The sequence below is a fragment of the Phytophthora parasitica genome (genome assembly GCF_000247585.1).
Source record: "Phytophthora parasitica INRA-310 unplaced genomic scaffold supercont2.26, whole genome shotgun sequence".
Taxonomy (NCBI): domain Eukaryota; phylum Oomycota; class Peronosporomycetes; order Peronosporales; family Peronosporaceae; genus Phytophthora; species Phytophthora nicotianae.
In genome coordinates this window covers 1-16,749 of record NW_008649012.1, presented here as the reverse complement: position 1 = coordinate 16,749, position 16,749 = coordinate 1, and the positions used below count along the sequence as shown (strand labels likewise).

Genomic DNA, 16,749 nt, shown 5'->3' with positions numbered 1-16,749 from the left:
GGTTGCTGTGTACAAGTACACAATTGCTGAGCGCACGTTGCCAAATGTAGACTTTCCTGTTACTCCACGCTGCTCCATAGATGTAAGATAACGCATACAATCTTGCGTAGATAAAGAGTCCAAACACACGGGACTTCGCAAAGGTGGTCTTGACAGCCACGAAGTAATTGTGCCTGCGTTAATAGTCTAAAGCTCTCGGAATGAGCTAGTGAAAAGTGTCTGCCGTCGATCGTCGTCTGTGTTAGTATGCAGCCACTCCACAAAGCGAGCTATTGCACGTAAATACGTGTACTTGGTCTTCTCCGCTGTCGTATTCTCCAGCACTTCTTCAACGCGTGCATCGAGCTCGTCCATCGTTGCCCTTAGCTCAGTGACCTTTCAAGATCACATAAATATTTTTCAGCCAATCACAATCGTCAAATAATCTTAGTGCAATTTGCACGGCGAATTCCATCCATCTATACATGGTGAACTGAAACTAGTTGGCTGAAGACCTCGGGCGCGAGATCGCGAGCGCGCTACTGTCATTTTTTAGAAATAAGATTAGCTTAGATTCTTACATTGAAGTTGCATAAAAAAGCCGTCATGTTGTCGGCATTCTCGCCAAAGTAGTTGCTGGCGCGTTGCAAATTAACATCCATGAGTGAGGAGATACAAACATCCACTGGAGAATAATCCCCAGATACTTCACTTTGCTGATGCAGGCTCTTGTTGCGGTTCGCCTCGCTGAGGAAAGTTTGCAGTTCGCAGTATTTCCAGTTGTCCCAGATCCCATCGGAAGCCACCAGCACCATGAAGCTATGCTCGCTCGAGTTCTCGCTGGTGTTGTTTGAGGCGTAGGCAGTTCTGACTTCACCGTTGTCATATGTACTACTGTGGCTATACTCTTGGTTGCTAACTGCTTGGGTGGTAAGTCCGAGGTCTCTTGCGACGATAAGCTCGAGAGAGAGCTCCACCACTGTCGGGTTGCAGCTGACACCGTAGCTATGCATTTGGAAATCACCAAGTGAACGCGTGAATGCCAGCGCGTCTGGGAACAATGAGTTACAAGGTGTTGCAACTACAGTGGCCCATTCGTTGCGGACGTTCTTGTAGTATTCACCATTTGAATTGCGGTGCAGATCGCCTGTGCTGGTCATGGTGAAAATAGGAAGTCGTTTGCCTTTTGGCTCTGAAGTGTCGTACACAAAGCGCAGAGCTGGTAGTGTTGGGTCGAGAGAGCTGCATCGTGCAGATCGGGCTCGGAAGAACTCGGTTGTACTTTCAGGACTGTGGTTACCGGACAGCAGCAGGAGATCAGATTCGGGTGTACAATTGTTGTCCAGCTCGTCTTCATCACGGTGTGACTTGTTTTGCCGATACACATCATCACCATCGTTCCCATACACTTTCACGTCGTCTGCATGCAGAGCAGGACTCATCGAGGTCAGCAGCACCGCTGAGTCGCCGACGTTTGCCGAGTAGATCTTTCGTCCCCCATTTAAGATCACGACTATCGTCGCTGTGGTGCCACCTCGAACACTCGCCATAGTTCCCGTGTGCCAATTGTGGCGTACCAAATACCCTTCCGAGTGTTTTTCCTCTACGAAGTATCCAGCTCGCTCGTAGAGATCTCGCAGCTTGTGTTTGAGGGCCTGGTGGCATGACGTGAACAAATGCTGAAAGAATTCCTCTGGGTCGCGTTCCAGTCTCGCATAGTCTTTGTGTGAGTAGCCCTGGAACTGCGCCTCGAAGTATTGTTTGGCTGCGTGAGCGATGTCGCGTCCAGTGTCTTTCCCGTGGCCGTCGAAGATACCCACCACCAATGCGGTGTTCTTGGGATCGTAGATAGTGAAGAATGCGTCCTGGTTCTCGCGGTTGTCGGCGCCTCCAACGTTGCTGACTCCGCTAACAGCCACACTCACAGTCAGCCCGGAATTTTCCCATTGCGACTGGAAGCAGATCGGATGGGAAGCCCGCGAGGTCATCGGTGGCGGCAACTAGAAAGATTGAAAAGTGAATAAAAGCCGTGGTGAAGTCAGGTTCGGCCGTTATCCTCTAGTGCGAGCACTGTTCCGCCTTCTCGTTGAAGCGGATTTTAAACGTCATTTACCCAATCCTGACCAATCAGTTGGCAACGGTCAATAGCTCAGGTCTCTGTGGTTGTAGCTTTTATTGGTATGTACACTTATCCACGTAGTATCTATCTGAGGTAGGCATCTACGGGGACGCGTTGATTTTGGTCTTGATGTAGTGCAACAACACGGCAGCAGGGCGTCGCTCGAAGTCCTGGAGCGTCTCGTGGCTCGAGAGCACTTGGTCGCCGTTCAGACGGTTCAGCAGGGTCACACAGACCACCGCAACGGGGATGTTGAGCTTGTGGCAGAAGCTGGCCATCAGGCGCGCCTCCATCTCGATGTTACGCACACCTGCGTCGGCCAACTTCTGCAAGAATGCCATCTTGTCTTCGAGCGTGTACTCGCAGATGGCACCGTCGAGGCGGCCTTGGCCCTCGTAGAAGTCGTTGCAGCTGAGCGTCTTGCCCACCGCGTAGGGCAGTCCCACCTCCTTGGCAGCAGCGATGATCTCCTCGCGCACCTCGGGCGAGCAGATGGACGGCCGCAACACAGTGTTTCCAAGCACGGCCACCTCATCCACGGACTCCAACTTGTTGTTCACGCCCTCAGATGTGATGACAACGGTGCCAGGTTCGACGCCGATACCGCCGCTCGTGCCCATACGGATGTAGGTGGCACCATGTGCGCCGGCGTATTCAAGCAGCTTGGTGACCTCGTGCAGTAGGATGGAGATGGACGGCATGCCGATGCCGTGGTTGGCCACAAGCACGGGACCAACCTTGTAGAGCGTGTAGCGCGACGTGCTGCCGATCGGGGCCAGTTTGTAGCCGTAGGGCGTGGAGATGCCAAGCTCCTTGGCCACCAAATGCGCGAAATGGGTCATGCGCTCGGCGCTGCCGCCAGTGATGAAGAACTTGACGTCGCCGAAGGTGTTGACGACCTGCTGACGCTCTTCTTGCGAACACGTCAGCCCGATGTGGAACAGCACGTCCGATTGCATCTCGAGGATGTGGCTGTTGCGCACGTGCACCTGCGGAACCGTGGCGTCGGTCGCGCTTGCGTCCATGTTAGGGGCCATGTTTGAAGACTTGAGTTGCGGGCTAGACGAGCTTGACTTGCGCTTGAAAGGGAAAATTGGATATTGATGCTCGACCAGCTGCAGACGCACTTGGGGCTAAGATGCAGAGGCATGCGCTTGTGTGACAGCCATGGCACAAACAGCAACTTGCACTACAACAATGAATGCGTGCACCGGATTTGGTGCTCTTAATTAGCTCAAGACTAATGTACTGTAATGATGCTGTCATATTCAGAGGTAAGCAAACGGCAAGGCACGTAGACGAATAAAACCCGCGGCAGTGACGTGGTCATGTTTGTCAAGCAGATTTACCGTCGAAACAGTCAAAGCATCTGCAACCACAGCAGTAAGGCGAGGGTAGCTGACACGTGCACGGGTTAGTATCGCTGTGTTCACTGGTGCCTAGAGACACTGCGCAAAAAGTCAAAACACCAGCAGTCCAATCTTGCAATTGGGATGCGACTTCTTTCCAACATCCACTTTCTTTAAATGGAGAATGAAAGCGAGTAGTTTATTACTCGCCGAAGTTTTCGTACATATTCATGGCCTCCGTCTCCACCGCCCGTCCGAATGCTTCGAACGCGTGTTGAACCTTCACCAGTCGACCCGCCAACGCCATGAACGGATCATCCAGTGCACGCTCCTCCCAGAAGCCGTACTCTGGCTTGTCGGTCTGATAAGTGTCGACGTCTGCGAGGTGGTCGAGTCCGGAGCTTAAACTCACGCCCACCGCGACCAAAGTGCCTACCTGGAAGGCCCACCAGAAGTCCTCCGAGCTGTAGTACAAGTAGCTCGTCAACATCGTCCAGCAGAGTATCTCCACCAAGGAACGCAACCAATGATCCTGCCAGTTTCTTCTGACCTTGGTAAACCGCGACTGAAGTGTCAGTCCAACACGCCGTGTCGGTAGCCAGAGGCAACAGAACTCGGCCGTAACCACGAAGGCCACACCCGTACAAGCTGTCAGCAGAGCAAAAAACTTGACATCGTGATAATTTTCCCACAATGAACGCACTGCCACGACTCCAAGGTAGCCAAACACCAGGTTCTTGATGAGAGTGATTTCCTGGCCGTCCGTCGGAGCCTTGCCGTTCTTCGGCACGTCAAAGCCAAGACGTTGCAACAAGTCTCCGCCTCCTGGCTGGTTACGGATAACGCGCGCCAATCCACGCACAAACTGCAACACAATTTCGTCGCACACGGACATCATGGCGCCTACAAAGGTTCCAACCTCCAGGGCAAACAGCAGGTCACCGTATAACGAGTAGGTCGCACACGTGACACTGATCCAGCACACCATCTCCAAAAAGGACTGCAGCGTCTTCGTGGCCCAATTGAAGCGAGCGTCCGTAAACCTCCGCACCAATGCCGTGGCGACCAGAGGAGCCATGCGCACCGAGAAGCTGCCACAGAATTGCAGCACGGACTCGGACAGCACGTCCGTGCTGGGCATGAATTTGCCGTAGAAGTCACTGTTATCCAGGATCTCCTGGGTGCCGTCATGTCCGGGGTACAGGATCTCATACTCGCTCTCAGAATCGCTGCTGCTACTGTTGCCTTCTGCAACAGAGTCTGCCGTCTGTACCTAAGAGACAACAAGAACAAGGAACGTGTTAGAATCTAGGACCTCCTGCTACTGCTACTATTGCCGCTTACCTCAATGGGAGGTTCGCCGTGACTATTGCTGCTTTTGAGAGCTGCGTAAGGCGCTGTTCGGTGGAGCACCGCTGCATTTGTCGTCATGATGTGTTGTTTTCTCCTTGCCAACTGGGCTCATGTCGCTTCGAGGTAAACGCCTGAAGAAGCTTCTCAGACATACTGAAATTAATAGTAGTTGTATCTAAATGAAAGCTTCTGATCAGTGTTCAATACACAACTTCAGAAATGACCTTGAAGGTCTACCGCACCTGAGATCCGACACAGCCGCCAGAGAATCCCTCGCCGGCTGGAGCGCGCAGACCGATCCCCAACGATGGAAGACGACGACTCTACGCCTGAGGTGACGTCCGCACCGATCAACGGCCCAGAACAGGGACGCAGGGAGCGTCACCTCTCGTCGGGTGCCATGAACCTGGCGCTTCAGGACGACCAGTGGACCTTCGAGTCACCTGTGTCACAGCAGCCAGGCCAGCCGTTGGTAGTGCGGCCCGGAACTTACCGTTACCTGAAGGGTGCGGAGCTGGAGGGGGTTACCTACGACTTTGCCATCGTTACTCGTAGGCACACGAGCAAGAAAAAGGAGAATAACGCATCCATTAACATTGATGTGACTGTGGATATTAGCACTGGAGTGGAAGGCAGTCTCATTGAGAAACTGGTGGCCAGTGGTCTGGATGTGGACGTGCTGGAAGGAGACTTTAGCCAAGTGGAAACTGACGGCAAGAAGACCAGCAAGTACTTTGTACTGCTGATCCGTGGGAACGACGAGGCGCTAGCAATCTATGGACGGAGGCTGAGATTCCAGACGTGGCTGCGCAGTGGCAACTCGCGCGAAGTGGACTCGGTAGTGCAGAGTAGTCCTATTGTCACCCCAGCTGAGAGAATCCAAGTGATCGACCATATTATCCGAGAAACAGCCAAGATTACCAAAGACCACCCCAACGTGCGATCCATTTTTCCCGTTCACGACCCAGCTACCAACCGATACTTGTTAAAAACGTTCATTGGGACCCAAAAGCTTGAGTTTCTGTCGGAGAGCTTCTTGCGTAAAGTGAGAGCTCATTTTGGAGAGAAAGTCGGATACTACTTCGCGTTCATGGATTTCTACAACAAGGCGCTGGTGCCGATCGCGTTGTTAGGTGTACTATTGACGTGTCTGCGTGGTGTTATGGGTACTCCCGTGTACATGCGCGTGCTTGTGGGCTGGGCAGTGCTTATTTCGGTGGTCTGGAGCTTCGGGTTCCTCAAGGCATGGTCTCGTCGCAATAACGAACTCAACCACATGTGGGCGAACAATATCGACACCCACACAATTGTGTATCGTAACCCGAAATTTCGTGGTGAAGCGTTTGTGAATCCCGTCACGGGTTTACCGGATCAATACTATCCGAGCTGGAAACGGTATCCCAAGTACCTGGCGGTGGTGACCTTCATGATTGTGCAGATCTCGATCATGATGTTTATTATTGCTATTTGGATTACCGCGTTTGAAGTGCTGAAAGTGCGTTACCCGGACAGAGGAATCTTCTCGGCGCAGTGGTTCTACATCCTTGGCGGCGGTATCCTGTACGGTTTGTTCGTTGATATTATCCAGTGGAGTGTGATTGTGACGAAGGCTGCGCGTATGTTCACTGAGTGGGAGAACTGGAAGACCATTGAACAGTTCGAGAAGTCTATGATTCGGAAACTCTTCCTCATGGATTTCCTCAACTACTACACGTGGTTCTTCCTGCTGGCTTTCGTGTATGTGATTCCTGGTGCTGGTGATACGATCACCAACTTTCTCAACACGCTGATCTGGAAGGACCCAGCCAACTGCTGCTTTGGACCGTATATGGATCGTTCGGGCGCGTATTGCGACTCCTGTCCACCAGCATGGAATGAGATGGGGCTACGTGAAACACGTTGTATTCCGTGTCGTGGATGGGTAACCTTCGATATCAACCACCTCGACTTGGAGACTCTTTTCCTTACACCCATCATCATTACTCAATTGCTGAACCTCCTCATTGCTGTCGCCGTTCCATGGATTCACCGCAAGCACTACGAACAGCGACTACGTGGAACTGATCGCAAGGTTATGGCTATGGTTAAAGCACAAGGAGAACGCCACCTGCTCGCGGAAATGTCATATCGGACTGAAGACTCCGATGACGCACACAGTCACGATGTGAGTGATCGCAGCAGCACTATTGACCGTAGTAGTAACAACCTCGCTCATCTTCTGAATCGATCGTCGGCACGGTATTTGGAGAACAGTGAGCGTGAGGTGGAGCTGCTAAATGCGAAGGTGCGCGCAATTCTGTTTGAAAGCGAGCAGGAAAACTACGACCCGTATGATGACTACCACCACATGACAGTGCAGTTCGGCTTCGTGGTCATGTTTTCGATGCTGTGGCCGCTCATGCCTGCTGCTTGCATGATTGTAAATGCCCTCAAGACTCGTGGCGACGGCTTCCGACTGTGCCGAACCAACCGGCGGCCATTCCCACGCAAAGCCAGCGGCATCGGCGAGTGGCACAGCATGCTTCACGTCCTTGCGCTTACTGGCGTGATTGTCAACATTGGCCTCATCTTCATCTCCACTGGAACCATGGAGTTTTTCTCGCCGTCTTGCTCGAAGCAGATCACGTACGCTATGGGCGGCGATTTTTCCCATTACCGCTTCGGTCCAGACTTTGCGTGCTTCTCACTTACCACGCGTATGGTCATGATCCTCGTGAGTGAGCATTTGTCATTGTTGTTGATCTGGTCATTTTGGAAGATCATTCGCAGTGTTCCGGCCAATGTCCAGCTCGACATGCTGCGTCAAGAATACGCCTTCAAGTCCAAACTGTACGAGCGCGCGGAGAAGAAAGCGAATACAACCGCTGCTTCATTGGCTGCTTCAGCAGCGCTGCCTGCTCGTGGGGGCGGCAGCACGCATACCATGTACTCAACTACGGTGGTGAGTGGGCCGACGACTCCTACCGGAGTCTCGCAACGCGGTGGAGTGTTCGTGGGGTCGACGGAGGAGAAAGAGCCGCTGCTGTCGACCAAGCGGCTGGCACAGGCTTGGGACTTGGCCAAGTCGCCGTCCAATCCGCACTCAAACCAGGACGAGCCTTGAGAGAGCGGCTGACATCGACGCAGATGTCTTATCTATGAATTGCTTATTCTGCTACACTAGATTCGTGTGGCTTTAGAGCGTGAAGCGTTGGGCTAGTTGAAGCTGCTAAATCTCGTGTTTGCCTCCATGTTTACCATTGTCGATTTGCACCTGTTGCGCGGAATAAGGTGTTGGTTGCTTGGACTTCCAGGCGCCGGAAAATGGTGTCGGAAGAACGGATTACAGCTGGATCGCATGAACATGGTCGTCCTCGTTCCTCGTAGCGCACCACGGTATACGCTGACGTGGTGAACCTTGTGGTCTAATCGACACTCGCGTAGTAATATAGTGCTACTGAACGTAGTAATTATCTGTATTAAGGTCATTTCTGTATTTCCGGTATGCCTCTCACTAGAAATATAGTATTGCTACCATTTTACATTCAAAGTGAAACCTTAAGAAGAGAAGTTTGAATAGTACTTCGATAAAGTAGTTACTACAGTGCTTTTCAACTACGCATCAAACGATTTGGAAGAGACAAAATCGAGCTATCGCTCTAAATACTATTCATACCAGTTGGTATCTGGTCTATCACTTCCGTACCGTCCGACCGACTCTATCGCGTCGTCCGGCACTCTCGAATTGCACTTCCAGCGCACAGTCCACCGTCGGCCAGAGAAGAACAAGCAAGAAACCTGCAGCATCATGTCCTTCCGCGCGCCCGTACAGGCCCGTGGTGGTGGTTACGGTCTCGACGCCGAGCTAGCGCGCAAGGCAGCCGAGCGTTACGACTACGACATGGAGAACGAGGCTCGCGTTTGGCTCGAGACCATCTCGGAGATGCAGATCGGCGATGACTTCGGTGAGGGTCTGCGAGACGGCGTAATCCTCTGCACCACAGCCAACAAGATCCACCGAGATGTGGTGAAGCGCGTGGAGACCAAGTCCAAGATGCCCTTTAAGCTCATGGAGAATGTGTCCGCCTTCCTCAAGGCCTGCCGCATTATGGGAGTCAACGAGTTCGACCTGTTCGAGACCGTGGACCTATTCGAGCTTAAGGATCTGGGTAACGTTGTGCGCTGTATCTTCGCACTGGGTCGGGCTGTACAGCGCAATTACCCGGACTTCACGGGCCCCACGCTCGGCGTCAAGGAGAGCATCAAGAACCAGCGCTCCTTCACCTCCGACCAGCTCGCCGGCGGCAAGAACATCCCAGCGCAGCAGACGCTCGGCAGCTTCCGCACTATGAAGCGCCAGACCACGTCCTACTCGAACAACGTCATGCTCGGTGCGGACGCCGCTCAGAGCGCGTACCGTGCACCGCCTCCTCCTCCACCTCCGTCGGCCGAGAAGATCGAGCAGCTGTCTCGCTTCCGCAAGGCAGATCAGCTGACGACGTTTGACTCGCAGCCTGACGGTGAAATTTCGCCTACGAAGCACGCGCCAACGAAGGCGGAAGTTGAAGCAGCGGTGGCTGAGCTTACCGACGATGTGGACAAGACGACTCTGGACGACACGAAGGTTGCTTCGTCCATTCCAGGCTTGAACAGCGTGACTACCAGCTCTGGACCTACAGCAGAGGAAGAGGCCCAGGAATGGATTGAGGCTGTGTTGGGCGAAAAGTTCTTGGCGAGCTTTGGTGACAGCTTGAAGGATGGAGTGATGCTGTGCTCGCTGATGAACAAGATCAAGCCTGGCCTGATCCCGCGCATCCAAACGTCGTCCATGCCTTTCAAGCAGATGGAGAACGTGAGTGCCTTTGTACGTGCATGCCGTTCCATTGGCGTGGCGGAGTTTGATCTGTTCGAGACGGTTGATCTGTACAACCAGAAAAACTTGGGACAGGTGGTGCAGTGCATCCACGCGCTGGGCCGCACGATCCAGAAGACGATGCCCGAGTACAATGGTCCGCTCCTTGGCGTGAAGGAGTCCACCGTGAACCCTCGTCAGTTTTCAGAGGCTCAGCTTCGCGAGGCTGCGGCAGCCGTGCCAGTGCTAGCAAACGCCAGTCAATCGTTGATGGAGCGTCTTCCCTTTGATCACTCTGCGTCGATCACCTACCGCTACGACACGGCCGCCAATGCTGCTGCTGTTGCTGACAAGGCGAACAGCGAGAAGAAGTCACCGAAGCCTGAACCGAAGACTGTTGAGCCGGAAGTCCAGCCGGAGACTCCTGTACAGCCTCAGCCCGCAGAGGCTGAAGTGGCATCTGCTCCTGAACCGGAGAAAAAGGAAGCTGAAGCTGCGCCGTCTGCAGAGGTGAAGGAAGAGGCAGCTAAATCGCAGGGACCTAGCTGGCTAACGCAGCGAGTGGCGTCCCTGAACTCGGTGAGCTCTGGAAACGCTGCGAAGCCGCACCTACCTGTCGGAGGCTCCTCTTCCGTGCTACCGACGCGTACTATCTGGAGCTAAGTGGCTACTCGCAAGTTGTCACACAAGAGCTTTAGCGATGACTAATGGAGAGATTACTGCGTTTATGCGTGTGTAAGATATTCGACGACAGTTCACGGTGTGTTACATCCTTCCTTAATGAACCCTTTGCTGCCGTCATTCGAGTGCTTTTTGATGTTATCGTGTTGTATTAGTTAGGCTTTATTTCTATCAGTACAAGCCCGCCACCTCACTGAGCAGACTCGTGCAAGGTTTGTCAATACGCAAGCTGCACAGCTCGTCTGCACGCGTGGGTCCCAAGTTCACGATGGCGATCGGGATCTTGCGAGCGTGTGCGTGGTTGATAAGACGCATAGCCGAGAAAACCTTCAGCGATGAGCCTATGACCAGCAACGCGTTGGCATCGCTCACACGCTCCAGTGCAGTCATTCGTGTCGCCGCAGGCATATTCTCGCCAAAGAAGACGACTCTAAAGCAGCGAGCAATAATAGCAGGTGATCCAAATGACATGCCTCGTTATCATGATGAAAGCTGCGAGGCTTACCTGGGTTTCATGATGCCGCTACAGTTGCTGCATGCAGGATAGACAAAGTCGTCGTAGTTCCACGAGATATCGACATCACCGTCCGGGTTCACTTTGTCACTGGAAGCCACGTCGCCAGTCTCTTTGTCTGGATTATCCGTCGACCATTTGGCGACCTTGGGGTTCAGCTCCGCCAGTTCTTCCTGGTAGCTCTGACGGGACGTTACCTGTCCACAGCCCTGACATTCCACCTCATGCAGCGACCCGTGCATCTCCACGACGCTATGTGAGCCGCTTTTAGTGTGTAGGCGATCCACGTTCTGCGTGAGAATACTAGAGATTGCGGCGGCTTGTTGTAGCTCTGTCAGCGCGTAGTGCGACCCATTGGGCTGCGTGTTTAGAATCTTGGGCCAGCCGAGGAAGCTGCGCGCCCAGTAGCGCTGACGATACGTGTGCGCTCCAATAAACTAGACGCGTGAAAATGCACAGTAATAAGGTCAGTGCGATTACAAGACAGACTATTATGATACAATGTCGACCTCCTGGAACTGGATGGGACGGAAGTCTTTGTTGCGGTTGTACACGCCATTGGGGCCTCGGTAATCGGGGATGCCCGAGTCCGTCGAAATGCCTGCACCCGTCAGCACCATCGTCTTGCCGCGACCGGTCTCCAGGAACTTTCGCAGCCGTGTGGCATCGCCAACGGAGGCGGCCTTCTTTATGGCTGCAGGCTGCATCTCGATCAAACGGAATTGTGATTTTGTGGAGTGTCATACTCCATAACTTTACATAGGCAAGTTACGGAGTGGTTCCGAGTTTATGAGAATGGGGCAACGAACGACCACGGCAGACAGCACCTTTATTATACGTTCATTGATCCCTGGGTAGTGATGCTCTAAATGCTCTAACAATATGAATGGCAAGCCTAGATTACAATGACTGGCATAATGTTCACACTGGTGAACTCTGTTGAATACAAGCAATTATTAGCGTTCAGGCCCCACTCTCCAATTTCCAGCGTCGAAGTAACAAAGCTCATCCAATAGCACAGGTGATCGATTACTTCTAGTGTATGATGTCCCGTCCCTAAGTTGCCACATTGGGAGTCTGACATCAAGGCCGGCTCAGGGACTGAGTGGTCTAAGCTACTGGCGGACAAATATTGAGGTTTCTCAACCAACTCGTGTGGTAAAAGATGGTGTTGTAGTGAGCCCGCATTTGCTGTCATCACAGTACTGCTTGCCCGACCCTTGCAGCCCACAAGAGCATCGTTGGGCTACGAGCAGACGGTCAATGCGAAGCATGAGTTAATACGTTTCCAAAGCCTGCTTTGATTGCCAGCTCCTTCCATGTGACTTTTTCTTCATCAAGTTCATGCATTGAACAAGAACGCACGCCAAAGTCGGCGGGTTAGAACACTACTACCATAGCCAATAAAAGGTTGCTTCATTTTAAGAGATTTACCGTTTACACGCAATCACATGCAATGCCGGTCTCCCTTCTTCTTCGCTCGCATGTCCAGCAGCTCCTCCCGACTCCTCTCCACATTAGCATCCTACACACACCAAGACACATCAGTAAGTTATCTGCATCCTCTTCTCCGCAATCTCCTACTCTACATCACCTCTTTGACAATTGCGTATCCTCCATAGGCCCCGCTCTTCTTGACTCTGTATGTATACTGTCCCCCCTGCTCCGTACCCCCAGCATAGGTTCCGAACGCTGTCTTCTCGTCCATTTTGCGCTTCTTTTTCTGCTTTTCTTGCTCTTCCTCTTTCCCCTCTCCGTCCTCAGGAGGAGCCTTGATGTAGTAGAAGGGCGTGGACGACACCAGGTCTGAACTGAAGGCGGAACTAATGCTGGCTGACACATCGCTCAACACCATACGCACGATACGCGTCTCCTCAGCTAGTGACGTCGGGTGTTGAATCACGATGGCGTCTCCCACATGCAGCTCCTGTAAGAACTTGGAGCCCACCTGACCCATGAGCGTCGTGCCTGAGCTTAGCAGACGGCCTGATCCGCGTACTTTTACCAGTTCGAAAGGTTTCGGCGCGACATCAGAGGCGGCAGCATCGCGCTCGCGCTTCTTGCTGCTGTCTTTGTTCTTCTTCTTCTTGTGCTTGTGTTTCTTGGCAGGCTTGAGAGACAACCCACCCTTGAGCTGCAGCTTGCCGCCGACGGTCTTGCTGTACGACGACGACATGCCGTTGTAGAGTACCGAAAATGACAAGAAAAAAACACGTTTGGTCATTTCGCGTGTTTTGGGGAAAATGACAAAAAAAGCATTTTTTGGGAAATTACAAAAAACAAGCATTTTTAGTTTACAACCAGTTCGCGGCACAACTGCATAGAGTTGTTACAACTAACGGATTTTTACGAATAGTAATTGGTCTTCTATTTTTTTATTAAAGGCCCCATAAATTCGATCATTTTTGACGAGGGGTCTTCTATTCGTAGAGAGCTTCTATATCCTACTCCACTACGCCAACCTCACCAAGTGCAACATCGGTGTCGTTGAAATTGAACGGGTCCTTACTCTCGAACTCTGTAGTTAGCTCGCTTCCTGCCTAATCACGGCTCCAAGACTGCTAGAACTTCCATCAGTAGACGTCGTGATTCCATATAAATCAGCGCGTGGAATCGACATGAAAATCGGCAGCCTCAATCGAGCTCAGTACAACGGACTGAGGAGTGTCGCGCCACGCTTGGCGCACGCAACCACACACAGTAGCTACAGGAGGCGGGCGACGGTTACCATTGCGAGTGTACTCCACAGCGTCCAAACGCTTCCAAGCGTCGATCAGGACCGATAAGCTGTCCTTGAATGGTACTGGTTGAGCGCTAACGTTGCGGTCTTGTAATCGTAGAGGGTTTCAAATTCAAGAACAGCATCAAACATTTGACGGGGGTTTTTTATTCGTAAAAATACGCTATAATCGTCGATTGGCCATTCCGACTCAGTCGTCAGTTCATATTGATTTGTCGCACAAACGATCGTGTCGACTCCAATTTGTGGTGTCAACCAGTACCTTCTAAACCTGATCTCGGCTCTCTGTACACTCACGTACTGGCTAAACATCCCCTACGCTCTCAACCACCCCTCCGACCTCCTAAAATTTCACCGATTGCAAAACTGTCCTTACTTCTCTAAAGTCAGTAATAGCTCATTGCCATGGAGGGCGACACCGAAGACTTATCGCTGATCCACGCACGCCAAACCACGGTATCACTCAACCGTCAGATCGACAGCCACACACAGTTGGTGGCATTGGTATCGTGCGAGCTGCCAAGCAATTTCTTCCGCTTGCTGCTCTTCTTGGCGGGAGATATCCACGCACGCGTCACTAAACACCGACAGTGGCTTGCAACAGAGGCAGCCAAGACACAGCACACCACGTCTTCATGAAGCATCGACACGGTGACTTCAGTACGAAGCAGCAGCCCGTACCAGGTCTTGAATGAGTAATGGTTGCTACACGGTGGCTCGCGTAGTTACCATTGCGAGGTTGGTCTGGTAACACAGTGAAGTGCAGGGGCAAAAGTCCAGCAGGGAAAAGGTCGAGTGCTGCTGCTTGCTTCGCGCTGTGCAAGTTAACGAGTGAGCAGAAGCACCTCGACAAAACCCGAGTAGTGTATTTGCAGGATAAGCGGTAGGACGGGGCTTGCCTCTTCCTCTTCACTTGACACTCCCACTTGATCAAGCCGTAGTTGTCGGTACTAGCTAGGTAGCGTGGCACTCGTTTAGCAACAGCATAGTGTGTGTGGTCGAAACAGGACATGTACTTGCTGAGATGACGCACAGCGTGCACAATGTCCGGCCTTGAGGCTGAGACCAGATACTGTAATGCACCAGCGAGCTCTCGGTACGGGGCGGTGCGTCCTCTTGGACGGGCTTGGCCACCTTAGCGCTCAGCGCCTCAGGCGTTGGAATAGCATTGCATCCTTCCATATGAAATCGCTTCGACAACTCCCAAATGTACTGCCGCTGGTGATCGATTAGAATCTCCACGCCCAGGGTACTCCGAGAGCATACTCCTCACTGAGTTGTTTAGCAGCCTTAGCGCACAGGTCGCTTGGTCCGAGTAGCAGTAGCTTGTCGACGTACACCGTGAACAACACGGTGACTTCTCCTCCCACTTTTCTGGCGTAGAATCCATAGTCAGAGTCAAGGCGCTCAAGTCCAATTTTCGTCAGAAACTTGTGCAATGTCTTGTTCCAAACGCGCTGCGCTTGCTTCAGCCCGTGCAAACTATTATTGAGTCTGCATATGTAGCGTGTAGAGTCTTCTCCAGAGCCTGGAGACTGCTCCATGTAGACCTCTTCGTCAAGATAACCGTACAAGAACGCGGTCTTGACGTCAAATAGCCCATTCACGTAACGCAAACACGATCACGCCTGATCGTCTCGAACCTGATCACAAGTGCGTAGGTTTCGCTGTAGTCGATGCGCATGCGATGCAGGAATCCTCTGATTACCAACCTGGCATTGTATCGCTTGATCCTGCCGGTTGAGTCCCTCTTCAACGCATAAACCCAATTGCACGAAATAACACGCTTGTCCTTGGCCTCTGTGCGCGGCACGAGCACCTAAGTTCCGTGCTGCTGTTGTGAGTCCATCTCGACTTTCATGGCTTCTTCCACTCCATCCACCTCTTCGACCTTGGTGCATGTTTGTGGCTGATAGGAATCTGTACATCCTCAACGCGCTGCGTCGTCACGCTCGTTACTACGTAGTCCTTGAAGCAGGCGGATCGCTGTCGCTTCTGCTTCGGTCGCGATGCAGCGGCATTGCTGTCGTCGTGAGGGTCATGGCGGCAGTCCTTGGTCGGCGAGGCTCCCACCCGATCTCCACACTTCTTCTGTTCCTTTGTGTTGTTCCTCCGCTTTTAAACTCCAACTGAATCTGCTGGCTCAGCAGTCCTTTCTGCATCTTCTCTTGTCCCAACTGGGTCACCGCACTGAGTCGCAGCCTCAGCTTCAAGTTCTTTGACTTAGTCCTGACTCTCACCAACAATGGGTAGCTTCGCCATCGGTGCTGCTCGCCTCTCAACAAGCTCTGCTGGTAAGGGAAGGTATGATGCATCGTAGTCCGGATCGGCACGATCGGGGTCTCCGCAGGTAAGTTGTAGTCTCCATACTGGTAGGCTATAAGTAGGAGCTGCTCAACGTACACACTGCGCACATGCCACTGCTCATGAGCCTTATGTTGCCATCTTGACATGTCGTAACTGATCCTGAGCGCAGGTTCAGCAACTTGTAGCCCTTGGTTTTCTCGCTGTAGCCAAGTAGTAAGCACATCTGAGTCCTTGAGGAGAGCTTCTCCTTCGTTTGTCGAGAGTCTTCGGGGATGAGCGCGTTCACTAAGCATCCCCACGTGCGCAGATGCTGGGGTCTGGTCGCTCTCCGTACAGCGCTCGGTACGGAGACTGCTTGTCCTCAACGCCTGCGTAAGCGCCATGTTCATCGTCTTGATTGCATGTAGGATGCCTCACCAGTGAGACTGGCATCTGCGTAGCATGCAGCATCGAGCGGACCTGTCGCATGACGGTCCGGTTCGTGCACTCCACAATCGCGTTCTCCTGCGGGCTGTAGGGGCTCGATGAACGCGTGTCGATGCCGAGGTCCTCGCAAAAGTCCTCGAGCTTCTTGTTAACAAGCTCGCCACCACCATCGGAGAACAGTATCTTGATAGTGGCTCTCGGGAACTGGTTCTGAATCCAACAGATTCGCTTCTGCGTCAGCTCCACAGCTTCTTCTTTGTAGGCCAGCAAATAGCACCGCTCGCACCTTGTAGTTTCATCACTAATCAATAGAAATTGATTTGACATTGAGACAGTTCGTCGTTCATCCTATCAGACCGAGTGTGTTGCAGCTCGTTCGACTTGGAAGTGGTCTGCGCAAGATCTATCGAAGGTCAGTTGTTGGAAAGGCACCGTCGGCGTCGAGGACGA

The 16,749-nt window shown here is 52.5% G+C and overlaps 8 protein-coding genes across 11 annotated transcripts; 3 read left to right on the top strand and 5 right to left on the bottom strand.

Annotated features, from left to right (window-relative positions):
* Nucleotides 1-468: 468 nt before the first annotated feature.
* PPTG_10988 (hypothetical protein) lies at nucleotides 469-2,030 on the bottom strand. Its single transcript, XM_008907218.1, has one exon. The coding sequence runs from the start codon at nucleotides 1,965-1,967 to the stop codon at nucleotides 549-551; it is 1,419 nt and encodes a 472-aa protein (XP_008905466.1). The 5' UTR covers nucleotides 1,968-2,030; the 3' UTR covers nucleotides 469-548.
* A 169-nt stretch (nucleotides 2,031-2,199) lies between these two features.
* PPTG_10987 (uridine phosphorylase) lies at nucleotides 2,200-3,135 on the bottom strand (the record flags this gene model as incomplete). Its single annotated transcript, XM_008907217.1, has 1 exon — nucleotides 2,200-3,135. The coding sequence occupies one exon, from the start codon at nucleotides 3,133-3,135 to the stop codon at nucleotides 2,200-2,202; it is 936 nt and encodes a 311-aa protein (XP_008905465.1).
* Nucleotides 3,136-3,649: 514 nt separating this feature from the next.
* Nucleotides 3,650-4,878, bottom strand: PPTG_10986 (hypothetical protein; the record flags this gene model as incomplete). Its single annotated transcript, XM_008907216.1, has 2 exons — nucleotides 3,650-4,720; nucleotides 4,792-4,878. 2 exons carry the CDS (start codon nucleotides 4,876-4,878, stop codon nucleotides 3,650-3,652), a joined length of 1,158 nt encoding a protein of 385 aa, XP_008905464.1.
* A 130-nt stretch (nucleotides 4,879-5,008) lies between these two features.
* PPTG_10985 (hypothetical protein) lies at nucleotides 5,009-8,316 on the top strand. Its single transcript, XM_008907215.1, has one exon. It carries the CDS (start codon nucleotides 5,108-5,110, stop codon nucleotides 7,901-7,903), a length of 2,796 nt encoding a protein of 931 aa, XP_008905463.1. The 5' UTR covers nucleotides 5,009-5,107; the 3' UTR covers nucleotides 7,904-8,316.
* Nucleotides 8,317-8,453: 137 nt separating this feature from the next.
* On the top strand, nucleotides 8,454-10,442 carry PPTG_10984 (hypothetical protein). The gene has a single exon (XM_008907214.1). The coding sequence runs from the start codon at nucleotides 8,588-8,590 to the stop codon at nucleotides 10,292-10,294; it is 1,707 nt and encodes a 568-aa protein (XP_008905462.1). The 5' UTR covers nucleotides 8,454-8,587; the 3' UTR covers nucleotides 10,295-10,442.
* PPTG_10983 lies at nucleotides 10,426-11,553 on the bottom strand. Of its 2 annotated transcripts, XM_008907212.1 has the most exons (3): nucleotides 11,336-11,553; nucleotides 10,818-11,263; nucleotides 10,426-10,742 (listed from the first exon to the last, which is right to left on the bottom strand). In XM_008907212.1, the coding sequence occupies exons 1-3, from the start codon at nucleotides 11,531-11,533 to the stop codon at nucleotides 10,484-10,486; spliced, it is 903 nt and encodes a 300-aa protein (XP_008905460.1). In that variant the 5' UTR covers nucleotides 11,534-11,553; the 3' UTR covers nucleotides 10,426-10,483. The 2 variants fall into 2 exon arrangements, with proteins under 2 accessions (XP_008905460.1, XP_008905461.1); XM_008907213.1 differs by having other exon boundaries at nucleotides 10,426-11,263.
* An 87-nt stretch (nucleotides 11,554-11,640) lies between these two features.
* PPTG_10982 (hypothetical protein) lies at nucleotides 11,641-13,028 on the bottom strand. Of its 3 annotated transcripts, XM_008907210.1 has the most exons (3): nucleotides 12,421-13,028; nucleotides 12,261-12,351; nucleotides 11,641-12,157 (listed from the first exon to the last, which is right to left on the bottom strand). In XM_008907210.1, exons 1-2 carry the CDS (start codon nucleotides 13,000-13,002, stop codon nucleotides 12,274-12,276), a joined length of 660 nt encoding a protein of 219 aa, XP_008905458.1. In that variant the 5' UTR covers nucleotides 13,003-13,028; the 3' UTR covers nucleotides 11,641-12,157; nucleotides 12,261-12,273. The 3 variants fall into 3 exon arrangements, with proteins under 3 accessions (XP_008905458.1, XP_008905459.1, XP_008905457.1); XM_008907211.1 differs by having other exon boundaries at nucleotides 12,261-13,028; XM_008907209.1 differs by having other exon boundaries at nucleotides 11,641-12,351.
* Nucleotides 13,029-13,971: 943 nt separating this feature from the next.
* PPTG_22899 (hypothetical protein) lies at nucleotides 13,972-14,205 on the top strand (the record flags this gene model as incomplete). The annotated part of the gene is made up of 1 exon (XM_008907208.1): nucleotides 13,972-14,205. One exon carries the CDS (start codon nucleotides 13,972-13,974, stop codon nucleotides 14,203-14,205), a length of 234 nt encoding a protein of 77 aa, XP_008905456.1.
* Between the last annotated feature and the right edge of the window lie 2,544 nt (nucleotides 14,206-16,749).

What these genes read in the sequence shown, in the direction of transcription:
- PPTG_10988 (XM_008907218.1), bottom strand. Translation starts at nt 1,967, where the DNA reads ATGACCTCGCGGGCTTCCCATCCGATCTGCTTCCAGTCGCAATGGGAA.
- PPTG_10985 (XM_008907215.1), top strand. Translation starts at nt 5,108, where the DNA reads ATGGAAGACGACGACTCTACGCCTGAGGTGACGTCCGCACCGATCAAC.
- PPTG_10984 (XM_008907214.1), top strand. Translation starts at nt 8,588, where the DNA reads ATGTCCTTCCGCGCGCCCGTACAGGCCCGTGGTGGTGGTTACGGTCTC.
- PPTG_10982 (XM_008907209.1), bottom strand. Translation starts at nt 13,002, where the DNA reads ATGTCGTCGTCGTACAGCAAGACCGTCGGCGGCAAGCTGCAGCTCAAG. An exon ending in GATACGCAATTGTCAAAGAG is followed by an intron (nt 12,352 to 12,420) that starts GTGATGTAGAGT and finishes TGGTGTGTGTAG; the next exon opens with GATGCTAATGTGGAGAGGAG.
- PPTG_10983 (XM_008907212.1), bottom strand. Translation starts at nt 11,533, where the DNA reads ATGCAGCCTGCAGCCATAAAGAAGGCCGCCTCCGTTGGCGATGCCACA. An exon ending in GTCCCATCCAGTTCCAGGAG is followed by an intron (nt 11,264 to 11,335) that starts GTCGACATTGTA and finishes TCACGCGTCTAG; the next exon opens with TTTATTGGAGCGCACACGTA. An exon ending in AGCGGCATCATGAAACCCAG is followed by an intron (nt 10,743 to 10,817) that starts GTAAGCCTCGCA and finishes TCGCTGCTTTAG; the next exon opens with AGTCGTCTTCTTTGGCGAGA.